Here is a 17,925-nt window from a genome sequence, read left to right as displayed (position 1 = left end):
GAGAATATAACGGGTTGAAATGTTTTATCCCCACTCTATACCTACAGCACTATTAATAACACATTTAGTTAATCTTTGACACGGAAAAAAAATCTGGTTAAATGTGCTACCGGGCAGAAATGGAAACCTTATATTTCAGTATTTTGACCTAGAGATAATTTGAAGTAACAATTTAGTTCCATCGTTTGGATCAATATATTTGTGCATCTCTTCTCTTTCTCTCTTTTTTCTGGAAGTGGTAATTCTATTACAGTCACAGACCAGCATTAGAAATAAGAAGCATTAATAAAATAAAATAAAATACAAGATAATATTTAATTATTCAATTAGTGGTGGATTGTCAGTGAGCAGTCAAAGTCTGCGTAATTTTGCAAGTGGTATAACAAAATTTAGTTTATTCAAGGAGATTACATCGGACTGATCCAATAATGGCAATTGTACATTAAAAAAGGATCTGTGTTTTCCAGATATTTTATCTGGTGAGGTGTTATAAGATGGGTCCATGAGTCTGTTTAGAACATGGGTGTCAAACTCAAGGCCCACAGGCTGGATCCAGCCTACAGGGTACTTACCATATTTTTCGGAGTATAAGATGCACCTTCCCCCCCCTTCAAAAAATGAGGGTAAAAATCTGGGCGGGTCTTATACACAGCATTTTTGGCCTCCCGAAACCCCACCCCCTTTCCAAAAATGGCCATGCATAGCCTTTAGGAGGCTTCCAGAGTGCTCCTGGGGGCTGGGGAGGGCAGAAATGAGCAAAAAGGGCTGTTTTTTTCCTCATTTGTGCCCTCCCCAGCCCCCAGGAGCACTCTGGAAGCCTCCTAAAGGCTGTGCATGCCTCTTTCTTTGGCAAAAAACAGGCCTGTTTTTGTGAAAATTGGGCTGTCTTGGGGAGGTCTGCAGAGTGCAAAAACTTTTTTTAAAATTTGCCTCTTCAAAATCTTGGTGCATCTTATACTCCGGTGTGTGTTATAGTCCGAAAAATATAGTAGATCTAGCCCACTGGGCCACCCTGGAAACAGCGAAGGACCAGCCCTCCCAAGCTCCATTTTCGCTGACAGAGGATTGCAGGAGACAGTCGCAGCCAAAAACGGAGCTCGGGAGCCCGTTTTCTCTGGCAGACCGTTTGGGCTGCCACAGGCACCCCTGACATGAGTAACGTCGAGCTGGCCATGCCCACTCTGGCCACACCCACAGCACACACACACCCTGAAGAGCCAAGGTGGCGCAGTGGTTAAATGCAGCACTGCAGGCTACTGCTAGATCAGCAGGTCAGCGGTTCAAATCTCACCGGCTCAGGGTTGACTCAGCCTTCCATCCTTCCGAGGTGGGTAAAATGAGGACCCAGATTGTTGGGGGCAATATGCTGACTCTCTGTAAACCGCTTAGAGAGGCCTGAAAGGCCTATGAAGCGGTATATAAGTCTACTGCTATTGCTATTGCTATTGCTATTGAAGTCAAAGACAACCCTGATGCGGCCTTCAATGAAATTGAGTTTGACACCCCTGTTTTAGAAGGTGCAGTATAGTAGGACCTGTAGTTTTGATAGCCCCTTGTCCACAAAGGTATAGTCTCAGCTCATATAGATATTATTTTTATATCATCCCTTCAAGACTGCTGAGGGGAGCACATTGTAGCATGCTAAAATTAATCCCTTTGCTGCCTGGGGACAGTTATATGGTATAAATATCTTTCTGCTTTGAAAAGAGGCCTCTTTTTTTAAAATAATCTTTATTGGTTGTACATTTTTTTTAAGAATAAGACATACAAATACAAATACAACTTTAAACATAGAACACCCTCCCCCCCCGCGGTGACAGTCATTCACAGCCCAACTTTTTTTCCCCTTCCTCATTGTTTAGTCTCTAACCAACATCTTCTCGTTACAAAGTTCAGGGATCTATTACAATACCCATGTTCACTTTTAGTTCCCATTGTTAACAACTGCTATTTAACTTTCCCCGTTTTAAGTCCCTGCTGTTCTCCTTGTCGCCCACATATACCATAGGTTCCAGCTAAGATAATGTTCCGTTTCTCCTTTGTCCCTCAGTCAACCCGTCATTCTGTCCATTTCTGCACATTCATAAATCTTTTTAATTATGGCATCTTCCGATGGTATGGTAGTAGATTTCAAAAATTGTGCATATGTTATTCTTGCGGCCACAATTATATGTAGGCTCAAATGCCATATAGATTTACTCGTGTTTTCTGGTTTTATGCTTAGTAAATAGTCTCGGGTTTCCATTCCATGCTTGCCCCGGTAACCTCTTTTAGCCATTTTTGAATCCTTCTCCAGTATTTCGTGGCCTCAGTACAAGACCACCAAGTATGGTAGAATGTGCCATCCCTTCTTCCACATTTCCAACACAGTGGAGATAACCCAGGAAACATTTTGGCTAACCTCGTTGGGGGGAAGTGCCATCTATAAGCCATCTTGTATATGTTTTCTTTAAATGCTGTAGACATTGTAAGTTTAATAGTCTTACTCCATAGATCCCACCATTTGCCCATTTCAATCTCATAGCCAAAATTTCTCTCCCATGCTATGAGAAGAGGACTTTTGACGGCTCAAGGAGCTTTCTCCTGGAAGAATTCATGCTGAATTGGAATTTCATGGACTAATAAACCTTTTTCTCCATTTCCAGCTATCTGTCCTCCAGGTTCCTCCTTCCAGAACGAGAGGTGCATTCCATGCCCTTCTGGATTCTATCAAGACCAAGCAGGAAGTGACTTCTGTGTGAAATGTCCTCTGGGGACACTGTCCATCTCTCCTGGAGCTTTCAGAGCCGATCACTGTAAGAGTCTTAGAGAAATGCCCGATGTATTTTCTGTTCGATGTTGCAGATGTTGCTATGGGTGCTCCACATTGGTGAAATTCAAATTTTTTTACTACCAGTTCTGTGGGTGTGGCTTGGTAGGCATAGCAGGGGAAGGATAATGCAACATCTCCATTCCCTCTCCACTCTGGGGCCAGTCAGAGGTGGCATTTGCTGGTTCTCTGAACTACTCAAAGTTTCCGCTAGCGGTTCTCCAGAACCTGTCAGAACCTGCTGAATTTCACCCCTAGTGCTCCATCACTGGAGGTTTTCAGAAAAAGACTGGATGGTCATTTGTCCAGATGATACAGGGTCTTCTGCTTGAGCAGGGAATTGGAGTAGAAGACCTCCAAGGTCCTTTCCAACCCTATTATTTTATGTTCTGTAGACTGGTTTCCAGTAGTTTAATAAAGTAAAGAAACGTAAAGGTTTCCCTTATCCAATCATATAGTTTCATACATTATCCTAAACCAGTGGTTCCCAAACTTGGCAACTTTAAGACTTGTGGACTTCAACTCCCAGAATTGCTGGCTGGAGAATTCTGGGAGTTGAAGTCCACAAGTCTTAAAGTTGCCAAGTTTGGGAACCACTGTCCTAAACCAAGGACTGGTTATTGGATAAATCACAGTTATCTGGTTTGGTTAAGTGAACTATCGTTATCTGAGTTCTTATGTAACGCTGTCATAAATTCTGGTTTAAGACGCAGAATGGGTGGGCTTACACAACATACTGAAGCAAACCAAGCAACATTATAGGTTAGAATATGGTATCCTGTACAATGTTGAAAAAGGACACGGTAGCTCAGTGGCTAAGACGCTGAGCTTGTCAATCAGAAAGGTCTGCAGTTCGGTGGTTCGAATCCCCAGCACCGTCTAACGGAGTGAGCTCCCGTTCCTTGTCCCAGCTTCTGCCAACCTAGCAGTTCGAAAGCATGTAAAAATGCAAGTAAAAAAATAGGAACCACCTTTGGTGGGAAGGTAACAGCGTTCCATGTGCCTTTAAGAGCCAAGGTGGCGCAGTGGTTAAATGCAGCACTGCAGGCTACTGCTAGATCAGCAGGTCAGCGGTTCAAATCTCACCGGCTCAGGGTTGACTCAGGCTTCCATCCTTCCGAGGTGGGTAAAATGAGGACCCAGATTGTTGGGGGCAATATGCTGACTCTCTGTAAACCGCTTAGAGAGGCCTGAAAGGCCTATGAAGCGGTATATAAGTCTACTGCTATTGCTATTGCTATTGCTTTGGTATTGAGTCATGCCAGCCACAGGACCACGGAGGCGTCTTTGGACAGTGCTGGCTCTTCGGCTTTGAAATGGAGATTAGCACCGCCCCCTAGAGTCAGAAACGACTAGCACATATGTGCAAGGGGAACCTTTACCTTTATACAATGTTTATATCATCTGTCTTGGATCTGGCTGGGTCAACAAATAATGGGAGAGCAAGATGGTAGAATTCTGGGTTGTATCTGAGTTTGTATTTGCTTCTCTTAATTATGGCTTGTTGAATAAGATGCAATAGTTGCAACATAATATTTGCACATTGTGCTAAGCCAAAGCTAAAAATCCACCTTATAGTTTTGTATAGAATTCACATCTAGCCCAGAGAAGTAAATATTCATTGAAAATTAGATGATATAAACTTCAACTTATGGTCTGATTCACTCAGAAAGGTCTTTGGCTGGAGAATCATAAACAAATGGAATTCTGGAGTCCTTGAGGGTCTCTGAACTTGGTTCTTTTCTTGCAGATGTTTCCTTACCAAACTAGGTGACATTATCAGTAGCACTGATGATGTTACCTAGTTTGGTAATGAAATGTCTGCAAGCAAGCAACCAAACTCAGCTAGCAACAAGGACTCCACTGAGCTGCAAATATTATCTTCTATCCGATGGAATTCTGCCCCACAGGTGTTTTTTTTTAAATTTATGCCCATCCGATAGGTATTACTGATTGCCAGAGGAATGAGGAAGCTGGACGGTGTGATGAAAATGGCCATTATAGACCTTCTTACCAAGATCCATCCACCCAAAAGTCATTTTGTGTTGACAGCAATGGAAAGAGGATAGACTGGACAGAGACAGATGGTCCTTTGACGGATTCCCAGTGTTTAGGTGAGTAGACACAGAGGTTCTTCATGAACATAGAACTTAGACATAACCCAACACTGGAAGATTTTAAGAAGATGTTGGGTAATCATTTGTATGAAGTGGTGAAGGGTTTCCTGCCTAGGCACAAGGTTATACTAGAAGATCTCCAAGATCCCTTCCAACTCTGTTATTCTATTCTATTCTATTCTATTCTATTCTATTCTATTCTATTCTATTCTATTCTATTCTATTCTATTCTATTCTACTCTACTCTACTCTACTCTACTCTACTCTATTCTTTCTTCTACTCTACTCTACTCTACTCTATTCTTTCTTCTACTCTACTCTACTCTACTCTACTCTACTCTACTCTACTCTACTCTACTCTACTCTACTCTACTCTACTCTACTCTGCTTCTCCAAAAGGCATCTGGATTTTCTTGTCCAGTTTCTTTCATTTGAAAATGTCGTCTTTAACAAATGTTTTGAATAAGACGTTTTTAAGAAACTTCTTGGATGAGAAGAAAAACATTTTCAAGGAAAAAAAATGAGACATCCAGTTACCTTTTGGAGAAACAACCATGACCTGTCTTCATAAGACAACTCCAACAAAAGAGGATGCATCCATGAATGCGTCTCAAAGTGAACTCCCTTGTTTTCCTTCTTCCCGTCCCTTCCCTTCCCTCCATTCTTTCTAATTAGAACTATTAGATTTGGAAAGCTGAGTACTCCCTTTGGGCTCAGCTGTAATAGGACTTAATTGTTTCAGCGAGAAATAATTGTTTCATCTTCTCTCCATAATCCTTGGGGATGAAATTGGCACTTGTGGTCCCTTAAATTGATCCCGAAGGCAACCCTTGGCATTCATTTCAGAGAGGTTGTAAGACGAGGCACATCCCTTGGGGCGGATTGGCTGGTGTGCAGTTACACAACTGTACTTGAGGTACCTTGAGGTATCGTGTATCCCAGGGAAAAGATAAACCTGTTTTCAAAATAATAGCGATTGCCATAATGATAGCCTTCAGTTGTAATAATAATAATAATCTTAATTAGCATCTTCATCTGTAGTTTTTACCCTTAAGAAGGTGATAACCCAGCGTTGCCCAGGTATTTATAGACATCGAAGCGTTTGTCTGACAGAGAGCCATTGAGAAGGACCGTTCTTCCCCCTACTCCCATGCCCATCATCCCTGCCCTCTCCCTTTCCCCTCCCATGCACTCCTCTTTCCCGCCGTCTCTACAATCCTGGCACTTTGCCCCAAATCCATCAGGTGCTTCCCCATTGGTCCAAAATTTGAGTGCATCTTATACACTGGATGCGTCTTATACACTGAATACAGCATTTTTTGCCTCCCGAAACCCCACCCCCTTCACCAAAATGGCCATGCATAGCCTTATGGAGGCTTTCAGAGAGCTGCTGGGGACTGGAGAGGGCAGAAATGAGCAAAAAACTGTCCTTTTTTTGCTCAATTTTGCCCCCCCCAACCCTGAGCAGTACTCTATAAGCCTCCTAAAGGCTATCCACTCCCTTTTTTGACATAAAATGGGCCAATTTTTGCAAACAACAGCCCGTTTTTTGCTCATTTTTGCCTCCCCCCCCCCCGGAGCACTCTACAAGCCTCCTAAAGGCTAGTCATGCCCTTTTTTTAAAATAAAAAAAAACAGGCTCGTTTTCGCAAAAAACAGTCACTTTGGGGAGTTTTGCAGAGTGCAAAACCTTTTTTTAAAAAAATTGCCTCTTCAAAACCTTGGTGTGTCTTATAATTCGGTGTGTCTTATACTCCAAAAAATACCGTACTTCATCCCAACCTCTGTTTCTTTTCAGTCCTCCAGCGTTTCGAGAAGGTTCCTCCTTCCAATCTTATCTTCACCACAGAAGAATTGGGAACAATTGGAACTAAAGCACTCCGAGGAATACCTATGAACACCCTTCAGCAATGCGTTGCAGGTCAGAAGGTTTCCAATGTTTCCATTTTCCAAATCTAAAGTCTTCTTAGCAAGGTGGGCTGGAAACACAGTCATCTGAATTAAAAGTCATACAAGATAAAAGTCCCAAGGGGACTTTTGAAGACGTTTCGCATCTCATCCCAGAAGCTTCTTCAGCTCTGACTGGATGGTGGGGAATGGAAGGATTTATATTCCTTGCAGACAGCTGGTCATTTGCATCCTTTTAGAGAGTTGTTGAGGCCACCTGGAGGTTTATCTGAGTGGTGCAAATGGGTGTGGAGCCTTCTTGGCTGAAGGATATTTTTCTGCCCTGTGTTCCTTTGCCATTGAAGACAGGGGCAGGCCATTGGGGATGAGCCTGTATTGTCTGCGTCTCGAACTGAAACGCAAATGGTTCCTGTAGTCTACATTTTTTTTTTCTGGAAGGATGTTCATACTCCTGCACCATTTGAAGGGTGGTCACTAGAGGTGGTATTCAGCAGGTTCTGACAAGCTCTGGAGAACCAGTAGTGGAAATTTTGAGTAGCTCGGGGGACTCCGGACTGGCCCCACCCCCATTTATTCTCTGCCTCCCGAGTCCCAGCTGATCAGGAGGGAATGGGGATTTTGCAGTATCCTTCCCCTGGAGCAGGGAGGGAATGGAGATTTTGCAGTATCCTTCCCCTGGAGCAAGGAGGGAATGGAGATTTTGCAGTATCCTTCCCCTGGAGCAGGGAGGGAATGGAGATTTTGCAGTATCCTTCCCCTGGAGCAAGGAGGGAATGGAGATTTTGCAGTATCCTTCCCCTAGAGCAGGGAGGAAATGGAGATTTTTGTAGTATCCTTCCCCTGGAGCAAGGAGGGAATGGAGATTTTTGCAGTATCCTTCCCCTGGAGTAAGGAGGGAATAGAGATTTTGCAGTATCCTTCCCCTGGCGGAGGGAGGAAATGGAGATTTTGCAGTATCCTTCCCCTGGAGCAGGGAGGGAATGGAGATTTTGCAGTATCCTTCCCCTGCCATGCCCACCAAGCCATGGCACGCTCACCAAGCCACGCCCACAGAACCGGTAATAAAAAAATTGAATCCCACCACTGTCCTGCTCCATTTGAAGGGTGTTCACCCCAAAGTGCATAGCTACAGTAGCTGTCTGCAAGGAGTATAAATCCTTCCCTTCCCCACCATCCAGTCAGAGCTGAAGAAGCTTCTTGGATGAGAAGCGAAACGTCTTCAAAGAAAAGACAGAAAGTCCATTTGCCTCTTGAAAAAAAACGGCCTTCTCTGGCTCTCCAGAGGCTCTTCAAGGGCTGAAAGTCAGTTGGTCAGCGTGCACATGCACACTGCAGCTGACCTAGGGCAAGGGTCAGCAAACTGTGGCTCTGGAGCCGCATGTGGCTCTTTCCTCCCTCTGCTGCAGCTCCGTCACCGGTCGGCGCCACAATTTTGAGAGGAGCTTCCGGTGGGGGTGGAGGGGAAGAAGCACAGTGCTCCAGGAGAAGACTCTATGGCAAGGGGAGGGTTTTCCAGTTGTCTCCACAATTGATAGGGCTTTCGGTTATGACAGGTAGAGGAAAAAGTACGCCGCACTAGGAGGAGACTCTATGGTGTGGGAACTGAACTTCCGGTCAACTCCAGAATTAAACAAGGGGCTTCCAGTTAGGACCTTTGTGGCTCCCGGTGTTTTCTTTTCTGTGGGAAACAGGTCCAAGTGGCTCTTTGAGTGTTTAAGTTTGCCGACCCCTGAGCTAGGGCAACGGCTTGCGTGCCCTCAGAGATGGCTCTATGTGGCACCTGTGGCATCCGTAGAGGCTCAAGATACAAAGTCAAATGCTGTCCAATGGAACAGAGGACCTTATCTAAAAGATGACCATTCAGTGTATTTACTTCTGGTTGCATTCATTGCCCAAGCAAAGGCAGTGGCATTGATTCCGGAGCTCATGTGACACCGTCTTCTGATGTTTACAGAGTGTGAGAAGGACGAGTCCTGTGGATTTCTCACCATGTCAGCCGTGGGCTCGGAAACGTTGTGCGAGCTGTACAGTGCTCGGGAGAGCCATTATAACTGCTCCACTTCTGGACTGGTAAACTACCTACATTTGTTTTATGATGATTAAAATGGGGAACTCAAAGCAATGCCTTCTCCCTTTAAGGGCGCTTTGAGATCCATCAAATGGGGCTCCGCTAAGACTTTATGTTCTGACCTAGGCTTCCCCAGCAGCGCAAGCCGAGCCCTCGTCCCAATAAAGGTTTTATAGGTTTTATTGACATTTGTAGGCCGCCCTTTTCCCTGAGGGGACTCAGGGCGGCTCACAGAAACCAAGGGAGGGGGAATACAACATTAAGACGACAACATATAATAAAATCAACACCATACATTCAATATTCGGGCGGGGTAACGGTCCTTATCCCCAGGCCTGACGGGCGAGCCAGTTCTTCAAGGCTGTGCGGAAGGCTTGGACGGTGGAGAGGGTACGAATCTCCACGGGGAGCTCGTTCCAAAGGGTCGGGGCGACTGCTGAAAAGGCCCTCCTCCTTGTAGTTGCCAGCCGACACTGGCTGGCCGATGGAATGCGGAGGAGGCCCAGTCTATGCGATCTTATAGGTCGTAGGGAGGTAATCGGCAGAAGGCGGTCTCTCAAGTATCCAGATCCACTGCCATGTAGGGCTTTATGGGTGAGTAAAAGCACCTTGAAGCGCATCCGGAGATCGACAGGTAGCCAGCGCAGCTCGCGGAGGATAGGTGTTATGCGGGTGAATCGGGGTGCACCCGCGATCACTCGCGCGGCCGCGTTCTGCACTAACTGAAGTCGCCGGATGCTCCTCAAGGGCAGCCCCATTAATAAACCCTTTTAATTGATTTACAGTGAATTCCTCTCCAGCAACGTCTTTCCTCTCCCACAGTCTTTCAAGATAATTCACAATTACTGACCTTTATCGGGCTTGGAGAATGGCCAGGCCAATATCTTTTAGACACCGCAATATTTGGCAAGAATGCAGGAATGAACTAATTGTCTCCTGCAAACTCCACTCCCCTTTCGCTCCTCTTTTTTTCCTCTGAGAGGGGCCGTTCATCGTCCACCTGTGGCCTTACTCCCAAGTCGACCCCTGTTCTTTAGCTGTTCCCTTCATCTGGCAACTCTGCACATGCGCACACTGGGAACAGGCTCCAGCTGTTCGTCTGCCTCACTGATGTCTGACTCTGAAGGCAGCTGATAACTGGCATTTGGCCCTGGCCCCATCTCTGCCTCCGACACAGAGCCCTTGTCAGATCCTTCCCCAGAGTCCAGGACTGGCCCATGTTCCTCCCCAACCTCCTCACCATCCAAATCTGCTGCCATCTCCTCTGGCCACTGGTGGGCCACGACCCTTTGTTCCCCTTTTCTGCAAGCCTGCAACTCATTGACTACTAATTAGCTTTCTCTGAACCTTTCGTTATCCTAGGTCCAAGGTGCTTGGGAGAATTCTCTTGCCACCAGCATTGCCAATCTCAGCTGCCTAATTAAAGTGAGAAGCCCAGAGAAGAAAGATTCGTTGAGCGTATACCTGAAAAAAGGTATGTACAGAAGAGCTTTGATTACTCTCAGGGTGCGTGCAAGAGAGGCCCACCAACAATTTTATGTTTTAGAGCCAGGGGTGGGTTTCTCGCCCCGTTCCAACCGGTTCAGTTGGAACGGGGCCGGCGGCGTCCTCGTGCACGCGTGCAGTGCACGCATGCGTACTAGCGTCTGTGCGATGCTCCAGCTGCTCCTGGAGGATCGCGCAGGTGCTGTATGCGTCCTGCGCATGCGTGGAAGTGCAGAACTCGTCAAAACCAGGTAAGAAACCCAGGCAGGCAGGTGGACCCTTCGGCGTTCCCAGAAGTTACTTACTTCTGGGTTCACCGACCAACCGGTTCGCGGGGACCGCCACGAACCACCTGAAACCCACCCCTGTTTAGAGCTGTGATGTTTGCTTAGGTTGAGGGTTAGAAGATGTTGGTGGGGCTTGGACATCCACTAGATCAGAGTTTCCCAACATTTTCGGCTTTGCGGACTTGGAGTGAGGGGGGGGCAGAAGAGGGGACGGTTCTATACAAGTGGCCAGCAAGTGTGCATGCACAGCTCCATTTGTGCATGTGGCTTGCACATACAACTGCCACTCTGTTCTGATTCAGCTCCCCACACATAACAAACCCTCTGAAGGGAACTCAAAAGGTGCCTTCATTAGGAGTCTTGGCAGCCCCAACAAAAAGTTTCTCTTTCTCAAGCTAACAAGTCTGTCCACCCCGGAAGATGAATAGTTGTCTGTTCTGACCCCCTCCTCCATCCAGTAATGAATGCCGAGACAAGCTTAGCTGGAATGCCACAACACTTTATTAACAGGAAACATAAACCTCGTTGGCTGAAAGCCCAAGCAGACAAACAGATAAGAACTTTGGCAGCAATTCAGATTTCAACAGATACAGATAACAGCTTCTCCCGCGTTAAGAAATAGGTTGAATCCTGCAACCAGACTCCTGACAAAGGCTCTCCTTAAATACAATCTTGAGAGGAGCCTAATTACAACTACCTGGGTCCAATTATCTTTTGTATCTGCGTAGCTGCTCTCTACGTCGATCTGCTTGCCGTTGCCGGGCATCCAGGACCACTTCCCTTGTCTCCTCATCACTGCTCCAAGGCCTGACATCAGGAGCACACTCCCTTCAGCTTTTACCACTGCTCCATGCCTCAGGCACCTCCTGGTGGCCAACCAGCCTCTCTGCGCCCTGCTCGGAGTCGGAACCCTGTCCAGGGTCCTCCACTTCTTCCAGAGCCGACTCACAAGGCCCCTCGCTGGCGGAGTCTGTTAGCAGCTCCAACGGCTCTTGCTGGGCCACAACAATTGTCTGTCACATCTATTCATCTCTGCCCACTGCCTTTTATCTCCAGAGCTAGGTTGGGGCTTCTCTAGCAGCAGTGGCTCTTCCATCCCAAGGACCGGCTCATAGATTTCCACTCCTCTCCTCTGCCTTCTGTGCATCCTCACATCAGGCACTGGACCCAGCTGTTCCTCCTCTTCCTCATCAGCCACTTCCAGACCTGCGGGCTGTTGACTCTCTCCATCTGAGGCCTGTTGTGTCCTGCCAGTGGCCAGTAGATATGGCAGCAGATTCGGACAGTGAGGCGGTTGGGGAGGAGCATGGGCCAGTCTTGGAGTCTGGGGAAGGCTCTGATGAGGGCTCTGAGCCATATGCCAGTTATCAGCTGCCTTCAGAGTCAAACATCAGTGAGGCAGACGAACAGTTGGAGCCTGTTCCCAGTGTGTGCATGGGCAGAGTTGCCAGATGAAGGGAACAGCTAAAGGACAGGGAGCAACTTGGGAGTAAGGCCACAGGGGGATGATGAATGGCCCCTCCCAGAGGAAATAAAAGAGCTGCGAAAGAGGAGTGGAGTTTGCAGAAGACAAATAGTTCGCTTAATTGGTTTGTGACTTTCCGAGACTCCTTGCCAGGTTTTGCAGATATTGGCCTGGCAACTCTCCAAGCCAGATGAGGTCTGTGACTGCAAATCCTCCTTTGAAAGACTTTGCTGGATGTGAATGAGCAGAATTCACAGCAAATTAATAAAAGGATTTTTTTTTGTCAGGACAAGGAGTTTGCTTCATGCTCTTGGGAAGCCTCGGTCAGAATAGGGGCTGACAGACAGGCCAGGCTCCCCCCCCTCTCTCTCTGACAGCTCCATTCCCTCTCCCCCCCTCAGAGCTCTTAGATTCTCCTCCTCCTCCTCTGATTCGGCTACTTGAGGGGCCGATGGGCGACAGGCCACAACACGCTCACTTCAATGAAGCGTGTGCGCATGTGCTCGCCCACTGCTCGTGCAAGTGGAAATGCCACACAACGGTTGCAAACCCATCACATCCCACTAGTGGCCTCGGCTCACCGATTTGTGACCCCAGCACTAGATAATCCACTAAAGCTGGCCAGTCGTTGCTCACCACCTGTGTTTGCTGCTGATCAGTTTGTTTGTGAAAACAAATAAATGGTTAAAAATGAATTAATTGTCGCAAGGAAGCCTACAGTTCAATGCGAGTAACAATATCACTATAAGTAGTTTTCAACTTGCAACCATTCGTTTAACAATGGTTCAAAGCTACGATGGCCTCAAAAAGTGATTGACGATCTATTCTTGCACTTACAATCATCACAAGTTGCGAACACGATGGGCAGGCTTCATTCACGGTCATAACCTTGAGCACTACGTGTACAACACAGTGGTAGGATTCAATTTTTTTTACTACCAATTCTTTCGGAGTGGTGGTGTGTGTGGCAGAAGTGGGTTCCTACCAGTTCGCACCTATTCGGTAGAACCGGTTCGTGAAATCTACCGAACCGGTTAGAAGAGGTTCCACCAGTGGACCCGGAAAGCAGGCCACACTTACAGAAGAGGTTCCGAAAATTTTTGAAACCCACCACTGGTGTGTGGGGTGTGGCTTGGTGGGTGTGGCTTGGTGGGATGGCAGGGAAAGGATACTGTAAAATCCCCATTTCCTCCCCACTCCAGGGGAAGGATACTGCAAAATCCCCATTCCCACCACACTCCAGGGGAAGGATACTGTGAAATCTCCATTCCCTACCCACTCCAGGGGAAAGATACTGTGAAATCTCCATTCCCTCCCCACTCCAGGGGAAGGATACTGCAAAATCCCCATTCCCTCCCCACTCCAGGGGAAGGATACTGTAAAATCCCCATTTCCTCCCCACTCCAGGGGAAAGATACTGTGAAATCTCCATTCCCTACCCACTCCAGGGGAAAGATACTGTGAAATCTCCATTCCCTACCCACTCCAGGGGAAGGATACTGCAAAATCCCCATTCCCTCCCCACTCCAGGGGAAGGATACTGTAAAATCCCCATTTCCTCCCCACTCCAGGGGAAGGATACTGTAAAATCCCCATTTCCTCCCCACTCCAGGGGAAGGATACTGTGAAATCCCCATTTCCTCCCCACTCCAGGGGAAAGATACTGTGAAATCTCCATTCCCTACCCACTCCAGGGGAAGGATACTGCAAAATCCCCATTCCCTCCCCACTCCAGGGGAAGGATACTGTAAAATCCCCATTTCCTCCCCATTCCAGGGGAAAGATACTGTAAAATCTCCATTCCCACCCCACTCCAGGGGAAGGATACTGCAAAATCGCCATTCCCACCACACTCCAGGGGAAGGATACTGTGAAATCTCCATTCCCTACCCACTCCAGCGGAAGGATACTGCAAAATCGCCATTCCCACCACACTCCAGGGGAAGGATACTACAAAATCTCCATTCCCACCCCACTCCAGGGGAAGGATACTGCAAAATCCCCATTCCCTACCCACTCCAGGGGAAGGATACTTGAAAATCCCCATTCCCACCACACTCCAGGGGAAGGATACTGTGAAATCCCCATTCCCACCACTGTCCAGAAGAAGGTTACTGCAAAATCCCCATTCCCTCCTGATCAGCTGGGACGCGGGAGGCAGAGAAGAGATGGGGGCAGGGCCAGTCAGAGGTGGTATTTACCAGTTCTCTGAACTACTCAAAATTTCTGCTACCGGTTCTCCAGAACTGGTCAGAACCTGCTGAATATCACCTCTGCTACAACAGAGAGCAGTTAAAAAGTTCTACCTTACTTCAAGCCAGGAGCAAGTTACTTTAAAAAAAAAAAAAAAGGATTGTTGGAATTTTGACAGTGTGTTGTGGACATTTTCACAAAGTCCTTCCAACCGAGGGAGTAGGCTAATAGAAACAGTTGCCTCTTTGTTTTCCAGGACAAGATTTCACTACAGTGGGAGTCAAGACATTTGAGAAGACTGATTTTCAGGATGTTGTTTCTGGCGTGTACAGCATTTCGGTTGTATCAGCATCTGGTACATCTTTGACAGATGTTCATCTCTTCTGCCGCCAAGCCTGTCACCAAGATGCTTGCTGTGATGGCTTTATCTTAAGCCAGCTCATACTTGATGGAGGTAACTGTTTAGGCTACAGCTGTGGATGAGAAGGCCGCCTTTCCTTTTACGCCATGTGCTTAGGAATAAGCCCACTGGAGCAGAAATCTAGCTTTGTTTATCTTACAACTGTTGGCAGAAATGTCCACCTGAGTTCAGTTCCAAGTGGGGGGAAAGAGACACTGGAAACATGGAGGCTGGTTGGAAAGATGGTTTAATGGTGGACAGGATCACATGGTTTGAGATCCTGGGCAAAAATGGGAAGAGATGCTGAGAGAGCCTCGGTGTTATGCCCTCTGTTGGGCTTTGAATTTGAGCTTGTGTTCTGATTGGTTGTCAGACTCCCATGGGGCCATGCAGGGATAACTTAGGTCAGTGTTTCCCAACCTTGGCAACTTGAAGATGTCCGGACTTCAACTCCCAGGATTCCCCAGCCAGCGAATGCTGGCTGGGGAATTCTGGGAGTTGAGGTCCAGACATCTTCAAGTTGCCAAGGTTGGGAAACACTGACTTAGGCTATCTGTGTCCCAAGCTTGGTTGAGTCTTGCTGGGTGATGTAATCTTTGCAGGTGCCATGTGGTGAGTTCTGTTGCTAGATGGGTAGAGGGCTAATCCTACCTTTGTTGGATCCTGGGTGAGGGCATTTGCCTATGAATAGACCTAGCTATCTCTTTATCTCTTAAGTGCAGACATCTGCTGTGGGCTATTGAGGAGGGTGGGGGCTATTAAGAGTGAGCCCGCTTCCTGTCTTAAAAAAACATGTTTCTCCATTTCTCCTCCAGGGAAATATAATATTCTGCCTTTTTAATATTTCCTAGAATATTTCTTTCTCCTAAGAGAGGGACTGGGTGCTAACTTCGTACATGAGAATGTAGATGATAAAGCTCTAGATGATAAATTTTAAGACAGGGTAACTTGTTACGACATTTTATTAATCAGTGATAATGGTTAGGCTTGCAGATGTTATCGTTTATAATTCAGGAAATGGTGTGCAAACTTTCTGGCATGTAAGCGTAATTGGAAAAAAAAAATGAAGAATTACAATTTCTTCCTCCATTACAGTTTTTTTCCTGTTGTTCTTTTAAATGTTCATCAATATGTCAGTGACTCTGAAAATATATTTCTAGCCAAACTAGGATTAGGGAGAAACAAGTCTAAATCCTCACAGCTGTGAAGCCAACTAATGGTGATATTAGGCCAATCTGAATTTCTCAGTGTTGTTGTGAGCTTGAAATGTGGTGGAAGAAGGACCAGAGGTGGGTTCCTACCAGTTCGCATCTATTCGGTAGAACCGGTTCGTCAAATCTACCGAACCGGTTAGAAGAGGTTCCACCAGTGGACCCGGAAAGCAGGCCACACCTACAGAAGAGGTTCCAAAAATTTTTGAAACCCACCACTGGTCCTTTGATATGATTATTCTACACTATCATGCTCATATTTATAAAACTCAGTGCCTCTGTGAAAGGTAAGGATGACTACTGCGTTTGTGGTGCAATCAGAACATTGTGTGTGTTGAAATTGTTTTAGCGCAAACCAAAGATGCCTTCTAAAAAACAAGTTTACATCATATTCTTATGCACGCCAGTGCTGTGCGTGAGGTAATTTAAGGTGGTTCTGACAAGTGTCGTCGGCATCTTCATATCCGGCCACATGGGTGGCAAGCCACTCCCATCCGGTCACATGGGTGGCAAGCCACTCCCATCCGGCCACATGGGCGGCAAGCCACTCCCATCCGGTCACATGGGCGGCAAACCACTCCCACAAAGGAGGCCACACCCACAGAGTAGGTTCGAACAATTTTTGAAACCCACCACTGAGAAGGACCATGCTGGCTGCCACTATAGAAAAGGCAGGATGTAAGCTGAGCAAAGTAAGAAAATGTTGAAAAATAGAATACCCTTACAGTCAAGAATCCTTCAAATAGCCTAACTGAAAATATATCCCGATAGACGATTTCGGAATCGAATCCAGAAGTTCAGATAAGGGATGAATGGACCATACTTTGCTCCATTTACTCATAGACAATTTTTTCCAGACTAATTAGGATTATATCAGAGTTGAAGTCAGTGGTGGGATTCCAAATCTTTTCCTATTGATTCTATGAGAGCATGTTTGTGTATGAACTCGCGTTTCATGGGGGAGCTCGCGCTTCCTGCGCAGCACTCAAAGGCTGCCCTCGGTGTCAGCGCTGGTGAGCTGAACTGTATTTTTTAGCTCAGCTGAAGCGTGGCAATCCACTCCGCCATGCGAATCAGCTGAGCTAAAAACAAGATATTATAGGACAGGGAACGGCGGGAGCGGGAGGGCGGAGCCAACCCGAGGTTGTATTTGCCAGTTCTCTGAACTACTCAAAATTTTCACCTGAACCAGCCCGAACCAGCTGAATACCACCTCTGATTGGAGTGGAATAAACAAAGGGAGTGAGAATCACTGGAATGTGAGGTACATATTTTTTTGACACTCCTTGGAATGACCAAGTATCTGAACAATATTTCAATCTCTGGCTTCCCTTGGACCGTGCTGAAGTTTTAGATCTATTCTGTGACAACAGAGGTGTTCCTCTGTAGTGTGAGGTATATGTCCAGAGCAGTGGTGGGATTCAAATAATTTAACAACCGGTTCTCTGCCCTAATGACCAGCTGGGTAGACCTGGCTCGATGGTCATAGGACCATGTGGGCATAACCAACTCAACATCACTCAGGTCGATGGATGCTTCGCCTTAGCTGTTACAATGTAATGAGGGTTAACCAGAGAGGCAGTTTTTGTAAGCAGGGCAATAAAGATGAGGCTAGAAACAACACCAGAATGTTTCCTTCCTGCCTTCCTTACAGGATTAGCCCTGTAAAGTGGGAAAAAACAAAATAAGATTTCTTCCAAAAACCGGTTCTCCGAACTGCTTAGAAAGTTAATAACCGGTTCTCCCGAATAGGTGCGAACCGGCTGAATCCTACCGCTGATCCAGAGGCATTTATCTCTCGCTCTCTTTTTGATACTCCTTGGACTGACCATGTAACTGCACAATATTTCAGTCTCTGCTTCCCTTGGACTGTGCTCAAGTTGTAATCTGTGAAACAGAGGATATTTCTGAAGAATTAGGGTTGTCCTGTGTCTCCTCAAGCAGTTTCCAAGATGAGTTCAATGGAATGGATTCTTTTATAC

At 46.5% G+C, this 17,925-nt stretch overlaps 1 protein-coding gene across 1 annotated transcript in view; it reads left to right on the top strand.

The window, feature by feature from the left end:
- The window catches only part of TG (thyroglobulin), a 141,566-nt gene that overhangs the window by 37,404 nt on the left and 86,237 nt on the right, over positions 1-17,925 (top strand). Inside the window, exons 17-22 of the mRNA XM_087706664.1 lie at positions 2,646-2,795; positions 4,753-4,923; positions 6,725-6,847; positions 8,789-8,904; positions 10,265-10,376; positions 14,589-14,786. Coding sequence (XP_087562790.1) covers positions 2,646-2,795; positions 4,753-4,923; positions 6,725-6,847; positions 8,789-8,904; positions 10,265-10,376; positions 14,589-14,786 — 870 coding nt within the window. The remainder of the gene's footprint in view (positions 1-2,645; positions 2,796-4,752; positions 4,924-6,724; positions 6,848-8,788; positions 8,905-10,264; positions 10,377-14,588; positions 14,787-17,925) is intronic.

Source organism: Thamnophis sirtalis, unplaced genomic scaffold, assembly GCF_051295495.1.
Source record: "Thamnophis sirtalis isolate CommonGarterSnake01/CBP01778 unplaced genomic scaffold, rThaSir2_p1.2 scaffold_2, whole genome shotgun sequence".
Classification (NCBI taxonomy): domain Eukaryota; kingdom Metazoa; phylum Chordata; class Lepidosauria; order Squamata; family Natricidae; genus Thamnophis; species Thamnophis sirtalis.
The sequence above is the reverse complement of the archived record's forward strand: the minus strand, read 5'-3'. Positions and strand labels throughout refer to the sequence as shown.